At 39.9% G+C, this 21,365-nt stretch overlaps 2 protein-coding genes across 6 annotated transcripts in view; both read left to right on the top strand.

Moving 5' to 3' along the window:
* The window catches only part of stim1a (stromal interaction molecule 1a), a 28,874-nt gene extending 17,914 nt beyond the window's left edge, over window positions 1-10,960 (top strand). Inside the window, exons 8-14 of one of the 3 annotated variants that reach the window (XM_039779471.1) lie at window positions 2,266-2,443; window positions 3,275-3,442; window positions 3,815-3,915; window positions 5,517-5,746; window positions 6,693-6,773; window positions 7,378-7,441; window positions 8,236-10,960. In XM_039779471.1, the coding sequence (XP_039635405.1) occupies window positions 2,266-2,443; window positions 3,275-3,442; window positions 3,815-3,915; window positions 5,517-5,746; window positions 6,693-6,773; window positions 7,378-7,441; window positions 8,236-8,746 (1,333 nt within the window). In that variant the 3' untranslated portion in view covers window positions 8,747-10,960. The remainder of the gene's footprint in view (window positions 1-2,265; window positions 2,444-3,274; window positions 3,443-3,814; window positions 3,916-5,516; window positions 5,747-6,692; window positions 6,774-7,377; window positions 7,442-8,235) is intronic. The other 2 variants (XM_039779479.1, XM_039779486.1) reach the window with 2 other exon arrangements.
* A 341-nt stretch (window positions 10,961-11,301) lies between these two features.
* On the top strand, window positions 11,302-19,617 carry LOC120570635 (protein sel-1 homolog 3). 3 transcript variants are annotated; one of them, XM_039819112.1, is made up of 23 exons: window positions 11,302-11,427; window positions 11,538-12,003; window positions 12,246-12,372; window positions 12,474-12,595; window positions 12,696-12,811; window positions 12,905-12,966; window positions 13,073-13,205; window positions 13,279-13,414; window positions 13,534-13,668; window positions 14,866-15,071; window positions 15,160-15,339; window positions 15,978-16,097; window positions 16,469-16,609; window positions 16,743-16,805; window positions 16,945-17,118; window positions 17,206-17,333; window positions 17,423-17,506; window positions 17,599-17,689; window positions 17,772-17,859; window positions 17,960-18,060; window positions 18,166-18,293; window positions 18,400-18,502; window positions 19,261-19,617. In XM_039819112.1, the coding sequence occupies exons 1-23, from the start codon at window positions 11,374-11,376 to the stop codon at window positions 19,348-19,350; spliced, it is 3,048 nt and encodes a 1,015-aa protein (XP_039675046.1). In that variant the 5' UTR covers window positions 11,302-11,373; the 3' UTR covers window positions 19,351-19,617. The 3 variants fall into 3 exon arrangements, 2 of the variants coding, with proteins under 2 accessions (XP_039675046.1, XP_039675058.1); XM_039819124.1 differs by lacking the exon at window positions 11,302-11,427 and having other exon boundaries at window positions 11,856-12,003; window positions 12,292-12,372; XR_005641089.1 differs by lacking the exons at window positions 18,400-18,502; window positions 19,261-19,617 and having other exon boundaries at window positions 17,776-17,859; window positions 18,166-18,184.
* The last annotated feature ends 1,748 nt before the right edge of the window (window positions 19,618-21,365 follow it).

The raw sequence follows: 21,365 nt of genomic DNA, 5'->3' as shown, positions 1-21,365 counted from the left end.
ACAAGCCACCATTACTTTCGGCTGGAGAAGCCAGACCCATGTGACACGTTCATCGTTTCCGGTTTTAATTTTTTGGGCGACCATACAGATTAGCGCCGCCTGCTTTTTATGGAGGTGTGTTCCAAGGCACTTTTTGGACCTTGGGGGGCCGACTGATCAGTACGACTGGCTTTACTGCCGACGATCGGGCGTCGGATTGGTGTGTCAGGGCCTTTACAGTATCATTTACCTGCTGTAATTCAGTAGTGTTGTGCAACCACATTTAAATCTAATCTGGATGAGAGCTCAGAGTAAGGACAAACATACCAATTGCCTTAGGCCTGTTTCGCATTAGTACATTGTGTCCAGTAAAGCATAATCATTTTAAAATACTTATGCATTATACTGAGGATTTACTGCAGCTTGTGTATGAATCTTGTTACATCAGAATCAGAATGATAAGCAGAAATCCGTCAAGCTAACCTATGTATCCACTGCCTAAAGTAGACGCCTAGGATCCTCAGACATTTCAGAGTTGGCGTTAAGCATTAAAGCCAAGCAGTGTGCCTGTTGGAAGGGATATTATATTATAATTGTAGGTCAGTGTGGCTAGCAAGAAGAGACCTTCATCTCATACAGTACATGTTTTTGGAGCCGAGAGAGCGAGAGAGAGAGAGGTATGTCCTCTGTCTGTAGCCGTGCCTTTCTTCTTGATCCCTGCTGCCAGCTGCTGTCTTTCCATACCTTTGAGCAGATACTGTGGTGGTATCAAGTAGCCTGGCCCAACCATGGCTGCCCTGTTGGGAGACAGTGGGAGGAGGCATTGACTGGAGCTGGATTTCCAACGCTGTTTGACCCAGCCTCTGCCTCACTGGTGGGACATGGTGTTAAGCATGACTGCTTAACATGTCAGCTCTAGTGCTAATTCACCCGCATTTGGATCAGGTTGTGTGCAGACAGACATCCTGAAAAAGGACTGGCAACAAGGACAACAATGTTGCATGGGATGGCCATTATTAAGTTACTTTTCTTTGCACACTGTATTTTATTAGCTCAGGGAAGTATAGGAGAGGTATTTAGGGAAGTAAATACAGCTATAGTAATATTGGCGCATAAAAAAAACGTTGTAGGTTTTTATTTACCTTCTTCTGCAAAGTCTGCAGAGACATTGTGTCTGCGTCCTGTGAGCCCTGCAATGCAGGTCAGGTGAAACGGCATTTAGCGTCTTCTCGCTGGACATGGTAGCTCTGCCAGTGCTCTCGATTCTTAGCTAGAGAATAGCAGAGGTCAGGGTCGAAAGCATTAGCAGGACTGCCCACCACCCACATTTTCCATAGCTAGCTCTCTGGATCACATTTCATTTCACTGTTCCCTCTGCTGTTGTGTTGAGCCTGACAAGAGGAGAGTGCTTCACCCTAGAGACCACACAGTAGTCGTAGTATTATTTATTTATATTTATTTATATATATATATATATATATATATATATATATATATATATATATATATATATGTATATATAATATATATATATATATATATATATATATATATATATATATATATATATATATATAAAAAACCATGGAATTCCCAATAACTGCTTAGCCTGATAAAGGACTGTTCAAGTAAAGTTCATTAAGTATTATCAATTGAGAGCCTACTCCCACATTGGGTTTACAGATCAAATTAAACTGTTTATTTATTGGTTTAAATGGTTTAAATTCATGTTGTTTTTCTACATACCTGTTGAGCACAATAGTTATACTGAGGAATAGGTATTTTTAAAGATATATAAAGATAAAGATATCATAAATGATACGAATAAAAATAATAATGTCATGGGTGACAGGCCCCTCTTTTTAGAAGTAGACTTTTTTAGGAGGCTAGTCTAAGAATATCCCACATACAAACCAACACATATGATCCTACAGGAGCATTGGGTACCACGCTGTACTGTTCTAAAGTTACACAGTGGCAGCTGTTCCCATTCTCCGCCCGGCCTTTCTGATGTCCGTTTATTGTGAGCTGACCACAGCTCTTTGCTTTCTATATCTTATTAGCCATTGTTTCCGGTGATTCATAGCTGATGCAATTCCTACATTCCACACAGTACATGGCACTCACATGCTTACACATCATACCTGCCCACTGAAACTGGCACCTACCACTTTGTGTCTTTGTTTGGCCTTATTAAGCAGCAACTGATGTCTTGCTTCTAAGATAAACATTGAAAAGATTTGTTTCTCTTTGTTCCTTTTGTTTTTCTCCTACTCTCCTTCTTAGGCTGCAGATCGCCCAGGAGGAGCACCGTACAGTAGAAGTGGAGAAGGTGAACCTGGAGCAAAAGATGAGGGATGAGATCGATGCAGCCAAGCAGGAGGCCCAACGTCTGAGGGAACTGCGTGAGGGCACAGAGAATGAACTGAGTCGCCAGAAATATGCTGAAGAAGAGCTAGATCAGGTGATTGCAAAGTGATAAATGTGATTTTAAACATGGAGTTTGAAGTTCAGCATAGAGGAGTAGCACTGAAACGGATTGAATAATGTGTACTGGCACATACTGGTTTGTTTAGTTTTATCAGATTCACACTGGCTATAGAGTTAATCGACCACTGAAGTCTTTGTCCATTAAGAATTTGGCAGGAACAGCATAGCGCATCCCACACAAGTAAGTAAAACACATGAGTATTAGCTTGAAGGACTATCACAGTGACACTTTTATCACCTTTTTTTTTTTTTTCCATTCAGAAACATGGTGACAAATTGGAAACCTGCAAGGCTATCAGATCGAGTGTAGTTTAAAGACGCTTTGACTTTCATGTCGTGGTCGCCACTTACTTACACTCCTATATTCAGGATCCATCAGTCCCTAACTATAAACATGGTTTTAATTTTGAGTTATGGAGTATATAAGATTGAGATGACATGTCAGTCTTTTGTATGTGTGAGTAATAACACTTTGTGACCGCTTACAGCAATTGAGAATTTTTCTTTTTTTTTCTACAAATTGTGTGTTTGTTGATGAGTATCAAATAAGTAAGTGTTTTAGTTTCTTTTTAAGTAGCCCATTAAGGACTGCAATTTTGCCTATGGCTTGAAGTCCCACATATATTTCATCGGGTGCACTTGAGATGTAACGATGTATATATGCGTTGTCCCTGACAAATTAAACCAAATCAAATAAAAATAAAATTACTCTTCAACATACTGATCTTGCATTTTGGTTGCAGATAATATAATGGGTGTGATGATTTAATGTGTTAATTCACCTCCTGTTTGACATTTGTCGCAGGTGCGCATGGCTTTGAAGAAAGCAGAGAAGGAGTTAGAGTCACGCAGTAGCTGGTCACCGCCAGAGTCTCTCCAGAAGTGGCTGCAGCTCACCCATGAGGTGGAAATGCAGTACTACAACATCAAGAAGCAAAATGCTGAACGGCAGCTCCTTGTGGCCAAAGAAGGGGTAAGCATGTAAAAACCTAAAGGGGAATGCCATGCCGTTGATTGTATTGCCTTGATTTGATTGTAGGACAACCTGTTTTAAACCCATGAATTATATTCCAAAGCAACCATTTTACAAAGTCACCAGAGACCTAACATTTGAGACTAGCCTGGCCATAATATCTGAATCTGAAAAACTGTTTTTAATGCAATAAAATGTTTACAGTAAAAATGAAAGCAGCTTCATTAAGTCATCTTGATTGCGGTCTTGTGAGACTGCTATTCATGTTTTTGAATATTTATTGGACTGTCGTTGGAAAAGATTCGGCTTTAACATGGTGTGTGGATAATGTCAATACAGCAGAGATAAATGTTTGGTCATTAATTTTCACAGGCAGAGAAGATAAAGAAAAAGAGGAACACTCTCTTTGGGACTTTCCATGTGGCTCACAGCTCCTCTCTGGATGACGTGGACCACAAAATACTGGCAGCAAAGTAAGTCAGACATTTTAATTGTGTAATACTGCTCATAAAGTTTTAGAAAACTTAACAGCATTTTCATTTTTAAAAATAACAAGTGACTTAAGCCCCATTGGGACAGGATTAACATTACAGGAAGAGGAGGGGAATAAATGATTTACTGTTCTCTGTAAGTTGACTCCTCGTTCTGGACATCATTTTAAATAGGGCTGCAGGAATCGACTATATTAGTAGTCAAGTATTCTACCAATTATTTCATCAATTAATTGAGGAATCATAAAATAAATACTAGTAAATATACAAAAGACAAATAAAGACTGGTCTCTTAAAACGAACAACTAACCCAATCGGCTCACCAGCTCTGTGTCACCGCAGTGTGTGAGCTCGCCGCTCTCCCCTCATGGAGCTGCAGTCCTATTGATTTACGTTGACGTTACATTGTGTTGGGTCCACTCCGTCGTCTGGGTGCGTAATGTTAGACTGGATGCTTTCTGCTGAGATGCTGAAGCATTGATGCAGTGCTACTGTGTTTTACAATAGACACACTGTACAGAGTTTTGGTTTTGTTTCAGCTTGAAATGATTCCGAATTTTGGACACTTTCTGTTGTTTTCTCTGGCCTGTCGCTTCTCTTCACCCCTTGCTATTTTCTCTTTTCTTCCATTTTGCAATCTGCACCTTTTTTTTCTTCACTGTGCGCAGTCTGTGAACGTGTTGTGTGACAGTAATAATCATCTGTGCAAAACACAGTGGGCTCTGGACAGTGGTAGGATTAAAGGAAGCTCAATTTTTAGTAATCAACTTACTCAAGGAATCGTTTCAGTCCACCTGAGCCCACTTGATCAGCTCTTGCTCTCCTGATTGCTTTTTTTGTTCTTTTTTTTTTTGGCGTATAGGATCCCAAATAGGCCATGTGGGTGTTAACATGTTTCCGTCTATCAGATAGCAAAGAAATGTACTTACTTATTTAATTTGGAATATTGGGCCCATGTTTGGCCCATGGGCGTGCTGGTCTTACAGGGAGGTGTGTTCAGGTGCATTCTGGGTGTATTGCTATCTTGAGGCAGCGGGAAGTGATCGCGCCATTGACCGACAAAAACCTGGTCTCAAGTTAATAACGCAGCATTTCATTGTTATTTTAACAGCACATTAGTAAAATGCTCCTAGGCTCGTGCACACTATGCTTGTTGCACACACAGGGAAGTGCAGCAGCACACAAACATGCAAAAGATTACAAATATATAATACATATAAATATTACGGTGCAAATCCTCCATCATAATAGCAATGCGCCATGGTCCAAACGTGCCTGGCTTTTAAAGGGAATGGGAGATGACACACTGATTGGTTTATTACATGTTACGCCCAAAACACACCTATGAATTAATGAAGACACTAAGTACAACCCTTTAGAACCATGCGCCCGGCGCACGGACCCTTCTTTTTTCCGCCATCAAACTAGCAAAAGTGGATTTGGACACGCCCTAAACGCACCTGCGCCAGGCACTTCACGTTGTGCGCTTAGATCGTTAAAATATGTCTCTCGAAAAAGTGCTATTAAGTTACTTCACCTCTGGACTTATGTCTCATCTCCTTCTTTCTCCTCATCTTTCACAGACAAGGCCTGGGTGAGGTGACGGCTGCTCTGCGGGAGAGGCTTCATCGTTGGCAGCAGATAGAGATCCTCACAGGTTTTACCATCGTTAATAACCCAGGCCTTCCTTCTCTCACCTCATCCCTCAACCTTGATCCCAGCTTCATGGGTGGCAGAGCTACACCTCAGCACTTCATCATGTCTGAGGACATGGACGACTTGGATGAGGATTTCGTGCCTGGAACTCTGCAATGTAAGAGTTCATCCGAGTCTCTCGGCCATTCTGTGGGGATTAGCAAACAAACCCCTAAACACTCCAAGGCGCTGCTGGGAAAATCCAAAAATCAGACCACATGAGAATTTGGACCTTTTATGTTACAATTATAACATTATACAGTTATAATTACCTGAATTTGTCCATATGGCCTCCCTGGTGATGGAGGTAGTGAGGGTCACAAGTGTCTATGATTTGAATGAGTGTTGTTTTACATTTGTATAATGTGTATCATGTAAATTCACATAATTGTCTTGTTCTTTCACACACAGTTCCAGTTGAATGCCTTTGTTGATTGTTCTCATTTTTGGTAAAAGACTCAGTCGATAATGGAGACTGAACCGAATCTTGTGCCTTTCCTCTGGAAATTGAAATGTCAAGAAAAATATACCTCTTCATGAGAGCAAGTTTTTGTGCTGATCTGTTTGTAGTGGTCGTGTCCTTATATATGCTAAACACCTTTTTTAAATCAAATTTGGGTCAAAAAGCTGCAACCAAAGGAAGCATATTAAATGCAGTTATTGCCCAATTTAAATTCTTATCTAGGTTGAATATTAGCCAAAAAACACACACACAAGCTACCCATCATTTTTACAAAATCCTTATGAACAAAAACTATTTTCATTTTGGGTAAACACTTCTTTATCTCATCAAGAAAAACAACATTCTGCTGATCATAATGCTGTCTAGCCATGTTGTTATGTGCTCTATATTTGACTTAATATTATGGCAAAACTTGACGCACGTTAGGTTTGGGTTTGACTAACTGCAGGCGAAACTTGTTCTGCAGAATCCTATTCCGACCACAATAGTGAGTAAGTCTTTTTATTCCACATTAATTGCACTCCGTATCTCACTCCCCTCTCTCCCTCCACCACCTTTCTGGCATTTGGCTTCCACTGCTGTGTCACTGGGCTAACTACAGATGGCACCCGACTGCTGGAACGGCGAGCCAGCGACCTGTGGTCCATCAGTTCAGACTCTCAGCACATGTGGAAATATCCTGGTTGGCCATTTATTCATGCCCCAGTTCAGTCCTCAGTTTGACATCCCTGTCCCTTCCCTTGACTCAAAGCCATAGAGCTGTAATATGTTTTAATTGGGACAGTACGCTGCAGATGGACACAGCTGAAAGAGAAACTACTCCATGCTGCATTGATCTGCCCCCGCCTTAGTTGCTTGCTTGCCACATTTACCCCCTTCTCTAAATCTTGTCCCCAACCCCCCTGCTTTCTTCCCATAGTGATTTGCCACTTACTTTTATTGTAAATGGGCACTTCCTTTCATAAATGGGCTAATATTTTTGTCTTTTATTCATTTAAATGATATATTTAAGTTGCTAACACCATCACTGTGTTCTCCTTTTGTTTGATTTAATATTTTTCCTTGAGGAGAAGGAGAGAGAAAATCGTGATGTTGGGATGTTATAATGGTAAATCAGTGAATAGGGTTCATCGTGGAGATGTAATCATTTTCCAACTTTTAAGTCGAGAAAAATGTATCCCTGCACTTGAGTATCTTTCCACTAATCTCCCAGTCAGTCTCCCCTTTTCCGTCCAGACTTTATTTCACAAGTGGTTGTTGATAATGCTGCTGTTTTATGCCCACAGCTCCCAGTATGATGTCCCTGCGCCAACGCCACATTGACCCCCAGCTGGCCATGGGCTCCCAGAGGTTGGTAGAGAGTTGCCTGTTGGCGGAGCAGCAGGGAGAGGGAACCCTATATCCTTTCAGGTCTAGGGCTACTTTCAGACAGTCGCGCAGCCAGTCGTTTGGCCAGCTCGATTGTCTCCCTCTGCCTCCTCTTTCCTCGGCTGTGTCTCACCCCTCCATCATCTGTACCTCCAACCTAAACCCTCATTCCCAGTCCTCCTCTTCCTCCTGCTTAGCCAGCTCCATGGGCAGCATTGTAGCTCCTCATTCCTCCCATATATATCATGCTTCTTTTCAGCCCATGGACCCCATTCCTGATTTCACCTCCGATGTATCCAAAGCACACCCCTCGTGCACCGACATCTTCGGGTACCCGTCTCTTTCCAATTCTCCACACACGTCGCATGTGCGTGGATGTGTTTTTTACCACCTGGTGTCATTTCATCTTTTAATCAATGCATCATAGCAGAGGTATCTTCATCTGTCCATCTTTTTTCCTTCTTTAAGTCCATTTTATTTTGTCATGCTTTCTTCTGGTTTGATTTGTCTTTTATTTAGCTTTCTTGTCATTGCACCTGATGAGGCATTACAAAATCCATGCATTTACTCTTTTTCAAACTCTGTGTTCCTGTTCTGAGTCTGCCCAACTAACAAGTGTGGAGTCCCAGTGTCCAGGCTGTGCCCAGTGTGTATCCATGGCTTTGCAGGCATAGTGTAGATAAACCCCAGCATGCAAGGCTTCAACCTTTAAACTTTTTTTTTTTTTCCATTTCCTCTAACTTGTGTTTTTTGTTTTTGTTTTTTTTCCTCCACAGAGACCTAAATCGCTCTGACTCTGACTCCTCCCTGTCCCTCTCCCAAGTTGGTGATCGGCTATCTGCCTACAGCTCCAAAGGCCACCTAATCAAGCCCACCTCTCTCATGCACGGCATATCTGGACGTGGAGATGACACGGTCTCTCTGCATGCTCACACCCCCAACGGAGGGAACCGCATTCATGAGGTCAGTCCTGCAGAGCCTGTCCCTGACAGCCCCATACTAATGAAGAAGGTGTACGGCATAGAGCAGTCTCCCAGCCTGGGAGAGATCAACAGTCTGTCAGAGTCGTCCCGCTCCTTCAGCCCCAACTCCACCGAACCTGACACACCGTCGCCTACAGGAGGGCAACCAGGGACAGCGGGGGCAAAGGGCAACAGCCGCATCCCACAGCTGTCTTCCAAGAAGAGCCCGCTGGAGGAGGACAGCGGCTCTACAGGAGAAGACACAGATTCCACTGCCAGCCGCAAGAAACACACCTTCAAGATCTTCAAGAAACAGAAGAAATAAGGGCTACATGAACTACAGGCTAGCAAAGCTGTTTGACTGTATTCCTCTGGTCTGTTTTTGGAAAAAAAAAAAAAACGTTTCAATGTTTTATGGGTTCATTAATGGTCAAATGATGGCACAATTTGTTGCCGTTGCATCTTTTTGTAGGTACATCACCTACTCTAGGTAACTGTGGGAGCAACCAGCTGTTCAGTTTTATCTGCTTATTTGGTTGGTATGTTAAATATGTGGGGAACGGGTAGGTTTGTATATTGGATTGTAAAGTATTATTTATTCAGCAGGAATTTGTGCCAGTCTCGAAGGCAAATGTGTTTCCCAGTTTTTTTCTTTCTTGTTCTACAATCTATAACATTTAGCATGTCTTCACTTTTGTTTGTCTGATACTCGAATGCTCTTAGTGTTTGCTTGGTTCTTGTCGTTTAAACTTCTTAGACAACACTTGATGTTTCTTTTATTACTACCTAACCACCTAGCCTACAAATCCAAAGTGAATGCGCACTCACTGAGTACTTTTTTTTTTTATATTTTTTTATTGATGGTTACATGTTTTTCTGTCTTTTTTGTTTTCTTCTTGGCAGAGCAAATGACACATTCAGAAGATCCTCAAACAGAGGAGTAGAACTAGAAGGCTCGGAGTTCCATTTAGTATTAGCCACTCAAATTTCACTTTTGTCTGTTTTAAAAAAAATAAAAATAAATTTAAAAAAAAAGTGTTAAGTGCCATTGAGCACAGCAATAGTACTTGGTGTGGTTTTAAAAGAATATAGATTTAAAATGCTCTAATATTTTGCAAACTTGGATCTCATCCAAAGGAGAGTTGAACAAGCAGTAAATCTCTCTGTAATAAGTTACAAAAGGACCATCAAATTGCAGCATTAGACCTTTTGCTTTGGTTTTAGTGTTTAGTTGTTGGGTGCATGAGAGAGTGAGAGAGAAGTGCTTTGCTCAAAAGTCCAGCTTTTAAACGATGCCAAAACGTTGAACCACGTATTAATATTTGGATTAACCCATATCCTCACTGGAGGAGGACGTGATTAATCATTTTTACTCAACCAATACAATAAAGTAAACTTTTCTTTTTTAAGATTGTCCTCTTGAAATGTAAATGGGAATCAACATTTCCCACTAAATGTTAATTTAATGAACAGGGTGCGAGTAACTTGAATTTTTGCTCCGGCTGTTTTATGTTTGTTTTAGTGACTATTTAGGTGGACGATGAAAACTTCACAGCAATTTGTCCGTGTGAGATGGGTGCTGGTAAGGGCTATTTACAAGGCAAACATCATTTGCTCTGTGCAAGATATAAATGTTCAAGTTGTAACCACTTTGTAAATCACCTTTTATGGAAGATTTCTCTCAAGTTATGGAAGACCAATCGCGGTTCAAGTGCCAAATCGCTATTTCTGTCAGAGGCCTTTGTATTTGTAGTGTTTTTGGCCTTGAAAGCCCCTTTTACACAGAACACAAAACCACATATACACAGTGTGTTATGTATATCCTGAGCTTAAATGCCGAATGTCCAAGGGTATTGTTTCTGTAACGGTATCGTCAGTACAGTATGTTTACACTTGCTACAGATAATTACTATTCTCCGATTACCACATCAAAGAACGTTGTGCCAGTTTTAATACCAACAGCTTCATATGAGCACAAAACTATGCATCCGTAGTTGTAGGTGATTGCTAAAGTAGTAAGGACGCCAGTACACGTAGGGTGTTCCTGACCAATGAGCAACCAAAAAGTGCTGCAAAAGACACAGTCGGCCTCCCCCAGCCTCATAATGTAACAGGTGGTTTGGATGTAAAAGACACGTTTGAATATTTTATTTTAGAAACCAGCTTTAAAAAAACAATTTCCTACTGGTACTTTTTTAAAGCGTCATTTGTACCTTTTTTTTTTTTTTGCACGACAGAGCTGTAATGGATTTTGCCATCTGTATGTATGTGTGCGTGTGTGCGTCTGTCTGCTCCCAGTATAATGCATTGTAATGTTGATGCATGTCAACTGCTGTAACAAAACCTATATTGGGTTTATAGAGTGGATCAGCTTAAGCTCTGTACTCCCCATCCCTACTTTTCTGTCCCTTTGTTTTGAGCTAATATTTCTAAACACAGTATATTTGTACAGAGAAAATGATAATTTTGCATCTTCTGTGACGGTCTAAACTTTTATGGCACAACTGCATGATAGCAATAAACTATTTTGAATGAAGAATGAGCTGATTTGTCATACACATTACGCCACATGCTGCACAACACTTTCTCATCTGTAGAATTAAACAAATGTGTCTTCTCTTAAATATAATTTCTCAAAGATGGCAGTGTACTTAGCAAGTTTGCCCGAAATCAAATGATCTGAATCTAAATGCAGATTCAGCATAATAGGTGAATAATATTAGTTAACCTTTGGGTGTATGTTTAGTATAGGTATGAAACCCAGTCCACAAAACTCCACCCTAACTGCACTGTGTATATAGTAATCAGGGTGGGACTATGTGCTGTTAAATATTGACCTAGGTTTCAACATGAGTGAGGTGAAGCAGGATGAGGTCCGGATCTTGAGGTTTCTTGTTTCTTCGCAGCTCCATAATCTTTAATGGAGAGACTAATGAAAGCACTTTATAAACCATGGATTTCCATACACTGTACAGATGCCTCTGTGTGTTTGGGCTCAGCATGCAGGTAGGAGCAGGTTTTCCTTCATGATTTGTAATACACTTGTCCTTTGTAATACACACGTGCTTTCAACAGATTTCATTAGCAACTATGTGCGTATATTCTGCTCCGCACAGATCATTTGGGGTTTAGACGAGGTGACACTCCTGAATCCTCCAGAGGAGCCTCTGCCTGACCATCTTTTGGAAATACTTTACTCTTGTGATGAACCTGCTACAGTACAATTGGACTTTATTGTATCTTTTGAAACTGGCATCACTTCCACACTCCTGCTGAAACAGTGGAGGTGCGTCCCTGGTAATCCTAAAATAATGACTCTGGAGCTGATCCTGCCGGATTGGTTGGTGTATCAAGCTGATGGGATTATTGCAGACTCCCAGTGGGTGCTGAGTTGCATCCTCCTTGCGACAGTCAGGTACAGTGGATTTGAGAGGCCTGTTGCTGCTCAGGATGTGGCAACTTTGCAGCCTAAACCTTTTTTAAGTCGACCTGTAAAACAGCATCAACTGTGCATTACCTGGAGTACACAAATGCTGCAATTAACTCAACAGCTTTCAAAGAAACAATGCCCTTTGGAGCAAGGTAAGGTTTGAGAAGTGAGCTTAAAACTGCAATAAACTGCACATGTGGACAAAGGCACCTTAAGGGGAGCCTTGTCAACATTTAAGAATCAGAGAACATCACAATCAGAAAAACCCTACAGGGATGAATGATTTTAGGATTTGTCAAAACTTAATGTCATACTGTACTTGATGTATTATTATGTGATTAAAAAACAATTGTAGTCTTTCAAAATCTCAACCAAAACACTTAATGTTATTCAGAAACGGTGCATTTGCTTTCTACAATGTATGCTTCAACTGGAGAAAGCTTTGGTATCACAAAGACATTGGTCCCTTATGGCAGTGAGGTTCTGGAGTATTCACGTGTTAAAGCCATCTCCATTCCATGGTAAGACAATAAAAGTCACACCACATTTAACCTAGCTTTCTATTCTGGTAATGACAATTTTATTTAAGGATAGTTAACCAATGGCTTTGTGTTTTTGCCAGGTGTATGTTCTCCATCTGGATATTTGTGACCAGACGCTGCCAGGACAACCTGTGTGGTGTGTTTTACCATATAGACCCCCATAACAACTACATCACACCAACACTGTTAATCAAAAAATCAGGTATGGTTAAGAAATGAATCTCACCTTTCAGGTATTCCCAATATGCAACTACACAGTGTCATTATCTGAACTTACATGAGCCATTGCTTGATATGTATAGGGCAGCTACACGTCCAGATGGATGGCGAGTCTGGGGAATCCTCTGCATTGGTTTCCCCATTCAAGGTGCCTTTAAGTGAGTGGTGCCAAATCAGTGTGATGTTGCAGGGTAGAATGGTGAGTCATCTCTTGTTCGCAGAAGATGCCCTCATTATGTAAATAATGGTAATAATGAAAAATATTGTGGCGGTTGTCGTGCGTGCGTCTCAGGTGACTGTCTCCATGGTGTGCGTGGATAAGGAGCAGAGAAGCCTTCATTCAATAGAACATATGTAAGTCTATATCTGACGTAACAGTGATTCAAATATATTAAAATCAGAAATAAAAATGCACTTCAAGTATTCTGCCTATGTGTTGTCAACATGTTGTGTCTTACAGGATGGGGCATAATGTGAAGCTGGATGACACAGAGGGATACTTTGTGATTGGTGGAGGGAAATTCATACGAGGTGTGGAAGGTTATTTTGGGCCATTGGTTTACTACCGCAACAGGATATCACCTCACAGCATGGTAATATACTGCAGCTGCCCACGGCCATTGTCTATGTCGATCATTTGAGTCTGATGTTTTTCCTCTTCTCCAGCCTGAAGTTGTAATTCCAGATGTTATCAGGAACGTGAACCTGACTGGATGGCTGCAGACCTGTCAAGAATTTCATCTCGAGATGAATATTAAAATCAGTGGCTATTCTTTCAAGGCCGAACAGGAGATAGAGTCTGGTAGTAGGCTTATATATCCACCAGATGGTGCTAATGTTACTATACCTGAAATATTCTCAAGAGCCCTCTGCAGAGCTACTGAAAATGCAAAGAAGCTGTCTACTGTGATATGTTTTCAGAGATCTGTTTCGATGCGTTCCATGAGTGGATGAAAAAGGACAGACTACCATCGTCACAGTGTGAGCTGTGGGAGGTGACTGTCCCTCATAGAAGACAAGCAGCAAAACTGGCCAAGTTATTGGCTTTCAAACATGGTAAGAGATAGACTGCACTGGTACAAAATATCCAGAGATGGAGGTAACAAACTCGAGTACAAAGGTTGTAAGAGCCAAATAGGTATTGGTTCATCTTAAATGGTATGTTTGTTTAGAAACAGTTAAAATAGTATAAAACTGTTTAATGAAAATTAATAGGTCATGTATTGGTTGTAATGCATGATTTGGTAGTGTTTGGTTCTAGTGATGTTTTAGTGTTTTGGGCTTCCAATCGGATGGCGCTACGTCATAGCTTAGTTAGTTTGAAGTTGGAGATGTTGGAAGCAACACAGTTTTTTGACCGTGCGTACCATGTTTAATTTTGTTTTTACAAGTAAACATTTTAAAAAAGAAGACGTATGGTTGCTCGTGTTTCAAATACTGGTTGCAGTTAGACTGACTTCAAAGGGTGGTACAGAAAAATGAGAAACAATTAGGTGCCACTACAAAGGTCATTGTTAACATTACTCTGTGGATTAAGCTTTTTAGTAATCATTTAACACTGAGAAAGAGAACCATCTTTTACAATGAATACTTAAACAATTAAGACAATAAAGTATGTTCCACTGGTATTATTTGTTTACTCTAGTAGGATTTCAAATACAGAGCTTAATATAGTTTACAGTAACACCTAATTAACTGCTACCGCTACCGAGCACAAGAGACATAAGCTCTTGGGCTTTGTTGTGTTTTATCCTTTTGACAAATACTATACAAAGATAGGAAGCTTCCTGGTGAGGATGTGCATATATTAGTATTCTATATATATATATATATATATATATATATATATATATATAGAGAGAGAGATACATCAATTCTATTTAAGGTTGGAAAAATCACCCTACACAGTCTGACAGTGTTAATGCATGGACAGTATATTATAAGCTGGTTGCAGCTCTAAATTGAATCCATTTGATGTTTACTCTGAATGAAATAGTCAAACACATTCCATCAATTGGAAATATTGTAGATGTGTTGTGCATCATTGTATACACATTTCCCAGAATTCACACATTTGGCATCTTTGGAAGATCTGTGGGTTTGAACAAAGTCTGGCTGCACAGCATGAGTTTGTAACAACTGACTGATTTGCTTGTTCTTTGGCTGAGTAAACATTATATTCTACTTATCATTCACTGATTATATCAATGCATTATCTAACATAAACCACTGAAATCAATTCATGACTTGCAGGAGAAAGAAGAGCTAGTCTGCTAGCTGTGGGCCGAGCGCTGTACTCCTTATCACTTCATAAGCTGAGCAGAGCGAGCAGCACTGGTGTGGTCAGCAGAATATTACCACTGCTGCTCCAAGCTGGCTGCTTGGCTGATAACCGAGCTCTACACATGTCCTCAGTGCTCTACAGCGCTGGCCTGGGAGTCAAGGAACAGCCCAATAAGGTGTGAGCTACTGGCTCAGATAATGTAGAACTCTGCCTGTGGTGTACATTTTTTTTTATAGTCTCCCATGCCCTTGTGTTTGGGACAGGCTTGGCTCCTGGCCCTGCTGGCAGCCCAAAAGGATGATCGATTAGCACTTCTGCACCTTGGGCACCTGCACCACCAGGGTCTCCATGGCCTCCCCACAGACCCAGACCTGGCCTATGCATATTATGCAAACATTGCTAAACAGACAACTTTAGACCGTCACAATCCCACACCAGAGCAGGTAATGTATGTGTATTATATATATATATATATATATATATATATATATATATATATATATATATATATATATATATATATATATATATACAGTTCTACTATATTAAAAAGCTTATCATTTTTTATCTATGTTTATGTGATTCAATGTTAACTTTTTCTTGCCTAATATTCATCATAAGTAATGGCATTTTCTACATTATCATAAACATATTTGTAAAAAAAAAAATCTATCACAACATATCAGAGAATAGCATTTGTACAATATATTCTGTCATGTCTAACAGTGTCAGACATACAGTACTTGTAATGCAGAGGCTGGGAGGACAAGCTGTGGGCTTATTACAGCATATGATCTGATATGTGATATTGTAATATATTTTCTACTCTCCTTATTGTGGCTATATTTTTTTCCATTTCCATCATCAACAATACCTTTGTCACTGCTTTCCATACCAAGACAGATAACAGTATGATACATTTGGTGATATTACAGTGCTCAAAAGTGGCTCATGTTTTATTGGTTTATTCAAAGCACACAGCTGCATTTCTGGACATCTAAGGAAGTAGGAATACAAAAGAAAAGACAATCCATTGACTTTTACATGTGTTTTCTCTTTTTCCTTTCTTTTTTTTTTTTAGACATTTGTTGAGGCTGTTTACTTAAACAATGACGAGGTGTTGAATCTCCAGACCAGTGAACATCATCATATCTTCCAATGGCTGAAACTGCAGGCACGCAGAGGAGCAGCTGAAGCCGAGGTACCCTGTTCTATCACAAGCACAGAAAGTCAGATAAAACAATGTGTGATGAAAATGGAAACAAGTATGGAGGTTTGTGGGCCCTCGGATAGCTCAGTTGGTAGAGTGGGCGCCCATATATAGAGGTTTACTCCTTGACGCAGCGGGCCAGGGTTCGACTCCGACCTGCGGCCCTTCGCTGCATGTCGTGCCCCCCTCTCTCCCCTTTCACATCTTCAGCTGTCCTGTTGAATAAAGGCCTAAAAATGCCCAAAAAAGTATGTAGGTTTGTTTCTCAAAGCACACATTTCAGAGTAAAAGAAAATGGCCACAGACACTTAAACAAGGTAAGGATGTCTAATTTTTGTAATAACTCAGCAACTGTTTTGCAGCAAGCAGTTGCCCGCATGCTGTACTGGGGTCAGCAGGGAGTGACTCCAGACATCCAGAAGGCTGCGAGACACTACGAAAGGGGAGCTGTCCAGTGGGAGGAACCGGTGTCAATGTATGACTATGGAATAGTCCTACTACAGGTGAGAACTACACCTGCTGTACAATGAGAAACATGACCATTTATATCGTAAGCTACTGAACGACTACTCCTTTCTTAGGTTGTATCATTAAGTATTAGCTTTTATTATGACATTTTGATGTGTTTCTCTGTAGGGGCATGGTGTTGAAAAGGACATCCCAAAAGCTCTCACTTTTCTGAAGAAAGCAATGGACAAGGTTTTGTATGATTAAATGTGAATTACTTACTTTATTACTCTTTATCAATACTGTAACATTAGGATTCCACTTACTGTTGCAAAAAGCCTTTTAAAGTTAGCACTCCCTATATTGCTTCCTACAATATTCTGTCCTACAGAATTTTGTTCCTGCAATCAATGCCCTGGCCTGGTACTATGAGCACTTTGAGCAGGACTACGAGCAGGCAGTGCAGCTGTGGGAGAAGGCTGATCTCCTTGAGTGTCCAGAATCTGCTTTCAATCTCGGTGTCATGTACTCACAGGGTCTGTATCCAGGAAAAGCTGCTGACCAGGTTAGCTCAAGTATGAATGCTTTCTGTGATCATCTGCTGGTATGCTTGCAGACTGCTATTTAGGTAAATCATTTGTCTTTCCGACAGTTTATGGCCTATCAGTACTACCTGAAGTCTGCAGAGAGAGGGCACATCAGGGGAGCAATTCACCTCGCTAGCATCTGGACCACTGGGATACCTGGCCGCGTCAACAGACATCCATCAGATGCTGTTTTGTTAGCTACCTACCCTTTTATATATTCCACTTTACGTATATGATTTGTCCTTATGCTGTGACTAAAGTGTCTTTTTAACTTGACTGCAGGTGGGTAAAGTGGGCAGCTGAGCACAATGGATACCTGGGCAGCGTCTTGCGGAAGGCCTTGGATTCATATCTCAAGAGTGACATGTAATCTTTTTTTTTCTATTCACACTTGCCATGATCATGATCAGGCAACTTGACTGCAGTAGCAGCAAATTAACATTCTAGCTTTTCAACAGGTTCAGCTCACTGTTATATTACATGATGGCTGCTGAGTCCGGGTATTCACCTGCCCAATTCAATGTGGCATATCTATGTGATCACCATATGGTGAGTTATATCTATATTATTTATAGTGTCACGATTTTAATCATTTTTGTCAAAATGACATTTTTACTCTGTATGTCCCAAGTTAGGTTTTCTGGATCCTGCTTTTGCATCAAACTGTATGTGGAGATATTACAACCTTACAATCCAAAGTCAAAATCCTGACACTTATGGTAAATAATTATCTTTTGGGACTTCAATATTTGGAAACTTGAGTAGGAACATTCATACTTTAAACCCTATTTTTGACCTCTTATTCTACTGCCTCTCCAGCCTTGATTAGGATGGGTGACCTGTTATACGAGGGGCAGGGTGACGGGCGGTTTTCTTCAGCAGAAATGTACACACTGGCAGCAGTAAGGAACGAGCCACAGGTCTGCTTCTTTTAAATAGATCTTTTGCTTTGTATGTTTATTTTTCAAGGTTGTTTTGTATTCAAAATTGAGCGTGTGTCTGTAAGCCATACTCATCTTCCACAGGGATGGTACAACCTTGGCCTCCTTGCTGAGGAGGGTTACAAGCTGCCGCTGTCAGTCTTGATTAAACTTGGCCTTTCAGAGCTGTACCTGGCCGACAACAGTTTGCTCCTAAGCACTTTGTACAAAAGGTGTGTTTGAATTGTATGTGTATACGCCAGTTGTGTAAGTGCAGTGCAGTATACTGTTTTCAACAGAAATCTGAAGGAAAAATAATTCTATATTCTCTTCCAAAAGATGCAGAGACTCAGAAGATACAGATTCATACTTTCCTTGCAGCCTCGCCCTCTTCAATGTGTATCTTCGGTCATTCCAAAAGGACTATAGTGCTGCTATTAAGGTTAGTGGGATATCCTCAAGCTACATTTGTAAAAGTTAGCAACTAAATATTTACCTAAGTAAAAGTATATCATCAGTATTATCAGCGAAACATAAAGTATCAAAAGTGAAAGTACTAATTAGTCAACATGTTTTTTAATAATTTCCGTTATATTATTGTATTATCATTTTGGTGCATTAATATGTAGCATTTTAGTTGTGGTTTGCACATGCATTTTAATACAAAGACCAATAAGTTAACTTGTAATAAAATGTTCTATATGAAAATGTACCTTGCTGATAATTATTAATATTATTATCATCATTTATTTCTAGTGTAAACTCCCAAATATTAACTCAATAATCTGTAACATTTACCTGCCGATAGTTAATGTATCAATTTATTTTGTAGCTGGTCACTATTATATTTTCTCTCTTTATATAACGTATTGTTGGGCACTTTAATTTATAACAATGCATCTGACTCATAACTTGATTGTAGAAAAAAGGAATAATATTAAAGAAACTCTCAGTAGTCACTATGGCTGTCAGATAATGTAGTACAATAGCACAATATATTCCCTACGAAATGTAGTGGAATAGAAATATAAAGTAGCGTCAAATGGAAATACTAAAGTACAAGTACATCTAAAATTGTACTTACTGTAAGTACAGTACTTTAGGAAAGGTACATAGTTCCTTTCCACCACTGGCCAAAGTACAGAGTCATTATTGTGATGTAACATCTTGCTGACATTTTGGTCATGCTATTTCCCACAGTTCTCCACTGCGGTTGCCGTGGTTGCAGCTCCAACGATATTCCTAATCGTCCTTGGTGTGTTCAGGAGACCTGTCCCATCTCCCAATTAGAACCAATATTATCTTATCAGGATTGTCAGTGCAACAAACTCAGGAACTAAACAGCAAAGTCAACCTGCACAGTGACAGCATTAACACATTTTGTGTTAGTTTACTATGGGATCACTGTAAAGATTATTATTAAAAAAAATTATGTTGTTTTTTTAGTACATGTCTGGAATGTTTTTTGGTTGTAAGTTACTTACTGTTCAAATAATGTATTTACTTTTTGTGAAACAAATAACTTGATTGAACAATAAAGAGTTTGAATAAGTGCAACCACACTTGCAGTTTCAAGATATTTCTGGTGGGTCAAAGATGTTATTCTTGGACGTCCTTTTTTGGCTTTTGTAATGACTTATTCACCCCGTGGCGTTCTGTATGTGGATCGGAATTTCAGGTAATGAATGCCCAGGTGTAGCCTCAGCTCCACCATCACCACTACATACTAAGGGCTTACTAAACAAGTATCCAACAGGACTCCAGGCTGACACAAATCTAAATTTGAACTTCAACCTACACATTTGTTAATATAGTTTTCCTGTTTCAATCACTTTTGTCTGGAGACCCCTCCCACAGGAAAATGAATTGTTATGGATAATAACATCATAATCTAAACAAGTCTTGCCTGGCTCCAATACACTCCAACATTGATTTTGATCTCGTCTACTCAGAGAGAGGATTTAAGGTATGGGTATAACCCTGGGGCATCTATTTGATAAAGGAGTGATGATTTCAAGCGAACAAATTCAACAGAAATGGTCTCCTCGGAAATCCTTTCTTCAGATAATTACAAAACCGTAGCTTCATTCAGAATCAATGCTGTCACTTCTTTGACTGTCAAACTGAAAAGGAATTGTGGTTCCATATTTCTATCTTAGATGTCTGTCCTGGCCATGTTTTTGTTGCTGACATCATTTCCCAGATCTGCTCCACCTGGCATCGCATGACTGTAGCTACAAGTGAGGACACTGTCATGTAATCCATATTTTTCCTGTGAATTCGGGGGGGTTACGTAGCAACTAGAGGGGAATTTACGTCTTATCAACTAAAAATGTATACATGGTGTGTTTTTGGTATATGATTCCAGAGCATTAAGGCTACTGTCAGGAGTAACACAATCTAACATTCTGAGAATAAAGTCAGTGTAATAGTAACTGTACAGTACATGAACTGTCTTGTACTACTGTGACTTTATCCTCACAATATCATGACTTCAATCTTGTAATATGACTTTATTCTTAAAGGATTGTGGCTTTTTACTAAATTTTTTGAGTGGCCCTTAACACTTTCCAGTATATTTTGACTCAATGTATTTAAATGTGACTACTTTTAGACAAGATACAAACAAATTAATTATTGGATAGGTATTTTCCTATAGACACTGTATTGTTGGCAGTATGCTGTAAATACATTACTATACTCTCCTGGCCACGCCCTGCGCATGACGTGACTAATTAACAGAGCGCGAGGCAGCAGGTAAGTTTTCTTTGGACACTCCAACAATTAGCTAGCATAAAGCCTTAATTAATTGGTAACTCGAAAAACAAACTCAGTAAAGAGCAAATTATATTTCTACCAGCAGGAAGAAAAGTGGAAAATTTGGATGAACAAACTAGAATGTACGTAGGCCTACCTGTAACGTGACTAGCATATTTTGCGTGATATGTGTGGAGACTGCAAGAGGATAAGCTCGTGGACATTAACGTAAGTAAGCTAGCTAGCTAATCTCATTAATGATGTGACTGAAAGCAGGTTTGTTGGTTGCATGTGTGGTTGTTTGGATGTTGTTGCTGCTGATATCAAATGTTTGTCATAGGCTGTGATACTGTGTTACATTTAGTATGACATTGACCTACTCTATTTTATAATATATTTGTTGGATTTTAGCCTTCTAAAATATACTACTACTACTACTACTACTAGGCTACTAACGTAGCATACTACTACTGGGTATGGTTGCAAATCTGAACTGACTCTAGGCTACTTGTACTCAGATTTGACTATAGACTGGCCTAGTTAACGCC

Source organism: Perca fluviatilis, chromosome 2 (assembly GCF_010015445.1).
Source record: "Perca fluviatilis chromosome 2, GENO_Pfluv_1.0, whole genome shotgun sequence".
In the NCBI taxonomy this organism is placed as follows: Eukaryota; Metazoa; Chordata; class Actinopteri; order Perciformes; family Percidae; genus Perca; species Perca fluviatilis.
The sequence above is the reverse complement of the archived record's forward strand: the minus strand, read 5'-3'. Positions and strand labels throughout refer to the sequence as shown.

Excerpts from the sequence above, each read along its gene's own strand:
- LOC120570635 (XM_039819112.1), top strand. The coding sequence starts at position 11,374 with ATGGATTTCCATACACTGTACAGATGCCTCTGTGTGTTTGGGCTCAGC. Across the intron at positions 17,334-17,422 it reads CATCCATCAGATGCTGTTTT|GTGGGTAAAGTGGGCAGCTG; the intron begins GTTAGCTACCTA and ends ACTTGACTGCAG. Across the intron at positions 18,294-18,399 it reads CTAAGCACTTTGTACAAAAG|ATGCAGAGACTCAGAAGATA; the intron begins GTGTGTTTGAAT and ends CTCTTCCAAAAG.